The 6,934-nt window shown below is 33.7% G+C and overlaps 1 protein-coding gene across 1 annotated transcript; it reads right to left on the reverse strand.

Annotated features, from left to right (window-relative positions):
- Positions 1-4,660: 4,660 nt before the first annotated feature.
- LOC125190304 (receptor-like protein 20) lies at positions 4,661-6,934 on the reverse strand. Its single transcript, XM_048087578.1, has one exon. It carries the CDS (start codon positions 6,932-6,934, stop codon positions 4,661-4,663), a length of 2,274 nt encoding a protein of 757 aa, XP_047943535.1.

Genomic DNA, 6,934 nt, shown 5'->3' on the forward strand with positions numbered 1-6,934 from the left:
CTCACCCTTCTCCCTCGAGCATAACGAGTATCAAACTTTATTTAAAAGCCCGGATGAAAAAAGTGCACTAAAAGGCACAAACCAAGAAAAAAAAGTAGGGTTTTTTAATGGAAAAGAGAGCAAGATTTGAGAATGGCTTTCAGGGATTGCACAGAGGCGAAATGAAATGTTGAAAGGGATTTTGGATTGGTTATTTGGGAGATTTTTTACCCAAATTGGGGTGCGGATTTTGGCCAAGAGGCTCAAGAAATGGAGTGCGTGAGTGTGATATATATAGTGTGATACAAAATTACTCGTATCAGTATGGATCGGTCCGTTCGCGGAAGATGTTTCCGTCAAGCAACCCAGGCCAACCCTAGCTAGGGTTTGAGAAACAAGAACGATAAAAATAAAAGGGAAATAAACTTGGGGATAATTTTCGTAATCTTATTAATGAATAACGAACCCCTTTTATAGTGCTAAGGACCCTAGGGTTGGTTCGACTCTCTTATGCATTCCGGGAAAGAACCAACAAAGAAAACCCGTAATGGAGCTTATAATCCGCTCGACCCAATAACTAATTCAAAATAATAATAATAATACTAAAAAGAAAGCAACAATAATTAAATAATCCAAGTCTAATTAACTGACTAATAAGAGACGAAGTCTCTGAAGCGCGCGGGCGTCCGCCGCTGCCTTCCACTCTTCCGTTGTGTCCTCGCTTCCGTTCTCCCACGCCTTCCACTTCCTTCCGCCTCCTCTTGTTCCCGCTGAGCTATCTCTGACCCTGTTCCTCCATTCATATCCTCTGGCTGAGCCCTCTCCTCTATACCTGTATCATAGTGTGTCATTAAGTTTCAAATTTATGCATTTCCCCTTATACTTTTGTAACAATTTTGTATTTCACCCTCCTCCTTCGAGAATAACGAGTATCAAACTTGAATTTAAAAGCATTACTATTATTTATTTACATCTTTATACTCTATTACTCCCTCATTCTAATAGAATATGACCAATTTCTTAAAACGAACAAAAGATTTTATATAGCATTATTTTAAAGTACGTAGTAATGTTTTCATGTTTATAAATATATAATCTTGTTTATGTCAAATTAAAATTAAATTGTGACATTTGCACGGTTGTCAAATGAGGTTTTTTTTTAAGAATCTGGGATTGACCTAGGTCGGGTCGAACATACATTGTCGACTGAATCTATTATCGGTCTATGGTATTAATGGAAACTATATAAATAAGCCTCTAACCCTATTTTATCTCTGCCTCCATTTCAACCATTTTCTGTTGTGCGATTTCATTATTTAACCTAAATGGCGGAAGACGATGTAAGCAAGTCGGCAGCGACCTTCTTCAACCTACGAATTCCGATCTCATGAGATATGTTATGAAACCCTATATAATTCCTTTATTATACGTGTTTGACTATTGGGTTGATTACATCTCACGTCTGGTATCTAATATATGGTCTATCCGTTTTACGTAGTTTGCAAGTTATTGCGTGGAGGCATAATTTACTAAAGGACACTAAAGATAACCGCGTCAGATTTTTGTGAGGAAAAGAATGGTCTTTGTCGTATAGCACGATTATTCTTTGAATTTTAAGCTATTACGGACATATAGTTTATTAAGCGCGCGACTTAGATAATGGTTGTGAATTCATATGAATATACAAAATATTTTGTGATTATAGTATTCTTTAATTTTTAAAATAAAACTTATATTTTTTATTGCTTAGTTTTGTTGATATGTTAATGTACTAGTTTTTTATTATAATTAAAAGAGAATAATTTAATTGTTCAAAAATTAGGAATAAATATTTTGAAAGTTATATTGTGATTGTACCGTTGCCATAGTCCTACCTGGATTACAATTCAATAAATGTTAAATTATTAGTGAAAAGTCTTCCATTCTTGTCTTTTATGAGTAGTTATTTGGGATGAGAAAGAATCATCATCATCTTTTATACTTAAGCAAGAAACATTTATTGCAATTTTCCATTTATTATTCTTAGTTGTCCATTATACTTTATTAGTTGGACTAAAATTAAATAATTTGGCAGCTTATAATCATTTTCAGTTATTTTTTAAATACGATTGTCATTTTATAATAGTTGACATTGTTTTTCATTTAATCGACAGTTTCCATGAGGACGAGGGAGAGAAAATGTGATAAATAACATTTACATAACTTTTGAACCGAGGATTATTTTCTATAATTTGTTTGATTAGATTGACGATAATATATAGAAATTATAAGAATTAAAAAAAAAAACAAATTTGATCATATACAATGACTACATAGAATAAAGTATATGGAAATTATAAAAATTTAAAAGAAACAAATTTGATTATATACAATGGCGAGTTAGGATTTTAACGATGGGAAAGATAAATCAAGGCTTCACAAATTTAATAGCCGCGAGGTAAAAAATTAGAGGATGAATAAGGGAGTATTGACAACGTCAAAACAATCGGCGTCAACGTCGAAAGAGTCGGTAAAGGTTACGAGAAAAAGAATTGGAAATAAGCACGAGATAGATACAGATGAAAAGATAAAGTATGATATGGGGAAGCAAGAGCCGACGAAGATTGACAAATGTATATTGTAAGGGAGGAAGCATAAACTTAATGATTTGAAACGACTTTAATTTGCTAATAGTGAAATCATGATTGATATAACAAATTATTAAATTTGTTTATATACAGTAACATTTCTAATTTATAAAGTTGTTGGATAGGCTGACCTCTTTTACTACGATAATAGATAGATATACTAGGTTTATTATACTTGTTTAAGTCCTGTTAATTGATGATCATATTTTCTTTTTAGTTTATTCTAAAAAAATGTATATTTTCAGCCAAAAAATATTTCTTCTCTCTTCTAATTAAAATATTGAATTATATTATACTTTTGATTTTAATTTAAACTTTATTTAGAATCTAGTGCTACATAAGAAAATGGTCATTTATTTTAAATAGACAGATAAGTAAGTCTATATATTTAAAAATAAAATTTTTCACTATGTAAATTATATCAGTAATTTAATATGTAAAATAATAATTGTAAAACATTTTAGCAGATTATGTATTTAAATCACGAATCATATACAATGAAGAAAAACGAGGTTGGTGGGACCGAATTAAAACATCATATATCTCGAACTAATTAGATTGCGTGACAACTAATATACAAATGCATACAGACGATAATTTATTCAATAATATAAGTTACATAATATTATTTACACAACAATTATTCTGAAATTTGGACTTTCATAGAAAAGAAAACAAATCAGAGATTACGTATGGGGGCATAACATGCGTCCATTCAATGCACATTTTCATTTGTGAGTATCTACAAATTAAAATAAATAATTTTTGTGAATATATCAAAATTACTATTTTTAATAAGGGAGCAAGTATTATTTCATGAGAAACGAATAATTATTGTATTAGAATTTCTCTATTATTATTATTATTATTATTATTATTATTGTGTAGAGAAATTAATATATTGTGGTAGAGTATATTTTAAGAGTATCTATAAATTAAAACAAATAATTTTGCAAATATATCAAATTAACTATTTTTAAAAAGGAAGCATGTATTATTTGAGAAACGAATGATTACTGTATTAGAATTTCCCTCTACAACCCTTATTATTGGGCCAGTTCTACAGGCTCACTTATTATAATCGAAGCCCAACATATAAACAATGTGTACGCCTAATAAGTTGAGAAGAGCCCAAACCTTAAGAAGCCTACAAATTGATCCATGAGCATTGAACAACCTAATTATTACATTAAAAATTTATTATTCCCCAAATTAATATTCATTTGATTCATTGCCAATTTGCCATGTTACTCTTTTTTTTAAAGAAGATAATGTTACTCAACATGCCTTGATCATTTGTAAATACACATTTATACGGCTATACCTCATTTTTAGTACATTGGTTTTCCTTGTTTTCTTTTTAATTACTCATAAATATAATAATTTGCTTCTATGTTATTGAATATCGATTATATAGTATGATATACTTTTTTGGAGAAGAAAGTGATTAGCTTTAACATATTTTATTTTTGTTTTAACCATATACTAACATGAACGTGTTACTAGGGGATGGGTTTGCGCTAGTGCGACCCAGTGTCCCGCTTTAAGTGAGGCAATTTATTTTGAGAAAATAAAATAGGGAATTGAATAGAGAATAAAAGAAGAAAGGCTAAAAATGTTGCCTTATTAAAAGAGGAATAGGAATTACTTATACTAAAATAGAGAATTAAAAAGAGAATACAATAAGAAAGAATAAATGTATTGCCTTATTAAAAAAAGAAATAAAATCAGTTATACTAAACTAGAGAATTAAAGACAGAATAAAATAAGAAAGACTAAATGTATAAAGGCATTGCTTAAAATAAGATATATTACAAAAACACAATCACGACAAAAGTTTGGAGCAGTACACGAAAAGAAACACACATTGCTGAAACAAAAGTACACACCACAAACATATGATCATTAAACACAAGCCAAATCACACAGTAAACCTTTACTGATGGCGTCTCCTAAGCCCATTCCTCCTCTCTTCTCTTCTCTCCTTCTCTTCTCTTCTTCTTCTTACTCTTCTTTCATGTCTTCTTCTCCTTCCTCTCTCGTAGAATATCTTGTCAACAACCTTCTTCTATCTTCTCAAAGTATCTTTCTCTCAACCTCCTGCAAAATAACAGTGTCCATGCAATGCTTCCGAATCCCACAACATAACCAAGTGCAGCGAACACATATTCCCACTCAATCTCCTCATCTTTTGATTCTGAATCGTCTGATGGCGATGGACCAGGTGGATAATGGTTGAAACTTCCGTTGAGTGGGTAACCAGATAACCCTGCGTTTCCTTCAAATGAATCTGCCGAAAACGTTTGAAACTGAGTGCCAGTTGGAATCAGTCCAGTGAGATGATTGTATGACAAGTTCAAAACTGAAAGGAAATTGAGTTTGGCAAGATCCTCTGGTATTCTCCCGATGAGCTTGTTTGAAGAGAGGTCGAGCGACCCAAGCACTCTCAAGGCACCCAATGATCTCGGGATTGCATAACTGAGAGAGTTGTGGGATAAGTTGAGAAGATAAAGTGAGCTAAGATTGCCAATTGCATATGGTATTTCTCCTTGAAAACGATTGGAAGACAAATCAATGGATGTAAAGTCAGGCCAAATCTTCACAATCTTCACCTCTACACTTTTCACAGTTATAGTCACCTCATCCCGATATAAATCGTTTGCACTCAAAATATCGGAGGCTGAACGGTTTCGCTTTAAATGTGCCTGACTTGGTAGCATCATTCCTCTCCAACTTGAGAAGTTTAGGGAATCAAGAGTGCCACTTAAACCATTTGAAGATATATCCAAAATTTGAAGATCCGGCCAACTCTTACCACATCTCAACTCTCCATGGAATCGATTGGAGCGCAACACAAGAACCTTCAAGCTCTCTGGCAACGCCTTACAAGGGAAACTATCATCAAAGTTGTTGTTTCCAACATTCATCACTGCTAATTCATTACAATTTGCCAAAGACTTTGGAATCTTCCCACCTAAGTTGTTATCACTAACATCAAAGGTTTTTAGGGCACACTCCCCAATTATTGCATCAGGGATAACACCACTAATGTTGTTTCCCCTGATATTGAGCACCTTAAGGTAATAACTTTCTCCAAGTAGGCATGGAGGTATGCTACCATCGAAGTTATTGAAAGACAAGTCGAGAACCATGAGCCGAGATATACTGCAGATGGAGGTTGGGATTACTCCGGCTAGGCTATTGTTTGCGAGAAACAAGAAATTGGCAAAATAATAATCAGATTCGTTTGCATCTGGACGTAGTAAGGGAAACTCACAACTCAAAAGGTTAGAGTGCAAGTCTAGTGTTTGAAGAGAACCCGGTATATGGTAAGGCTTTTGCAAATCTGTTAGAAGATTAAGCGAAAGGTTTAAAGAGATCATTTCAGTTCCCCAAATCCAACTAGGAATATCCCCTTGCAAATGATTGTTTGAGAGGTCCAAATCTGCCAAATAGGATAGATTTCTAAGATTTGGGAAATCATGCAGATTGCAGGATGACACGTGCAATATATTTAAGTTGGGAGGGAATTCATGCGAACTTGAACTCATGTTGGTTGTGTCAACTGACAAGTTATTGTTTGAAAGAGTAAGTTCCGAAAGACTTGTGAGAGTTTGGAACTTATTCAGCTCAAAAGTGCCATTGAACAAGTTGTCAGAAAGCTTGAGACTTGACATGTTTTGAAGCTGGAAGAAGAAGTTAGGAATAAGACCTTCAATCCTATTGTCACTCAAATCTAGCCAACCAAGGTTAGAGTGGTCTACAATGGAAATCTCTTTGATTTGTCCACTGAATTGGTTGTTGGATAGATAGAGAATATAAAGTGAAGGTAGGGCAAAAAGATGGCGAGGAATGGTGCCGTTCAACGAATTGTGGCTTAGATCTAAACGATTAAGGTTTTTAAGACCTTTAAAATGCAAGTGAGAAAGTGAGCCTGTTAGATTATTATGATTAAGATCTATCAATTCAAGATTCTTGCAATTATGAAATGAAGGAATTGAACCAGTGAGAAAGTTACTTGACATATCCAAGTCAACTAGCTCTGTTAGGTTGGCCAGCGTGGATGGAAATGGTCCCTTGAAACCAGAAATTTTCATATTAAGGTATCTCAAATTAGGGAGACGATGGAATTGGTTAGGAATCTCACTTGTGGTGAAGTCATTAGAAAGGAGATTAAGGTTCGACAAGTATGTCAACCGAAAAAGGGCTGATGACTCACCAATTCTGCCAGAGATGCGCTCGATGCTAAGGTCCAAACTGATAACGTGCCCCGAGTCATCACATCCCACACCTCCCCATTCGCAACAATCACCCGTCTCATTCCACAT

The sequence above is a fragment of the Salvia hispanica genome, chromosome 1 (assembly GCF_023119035.1).
Source record: "Salvia hispanica cultivar TCC Black 2014 chromosome 1, UniMelb_Shisp_WGS_1.0, whole genome shotgun sequence".
NCBI lineage: Eukaryota > Viridiplantae > Streptophyta > Magnoliopsida > Lamiales > Lamiaceae > Salvia > Salvia hispanica.

Bases quoted from the DNA above. Each gene is read 5' to 3' on its own strand.
- LOC125190304 (XM_048087578.1), bottom strand. From the start codon at position 6,934: ATGTGGAATGAGACGGGTGATTGTTGCGAATGGGGAGGTGTGGGATGT.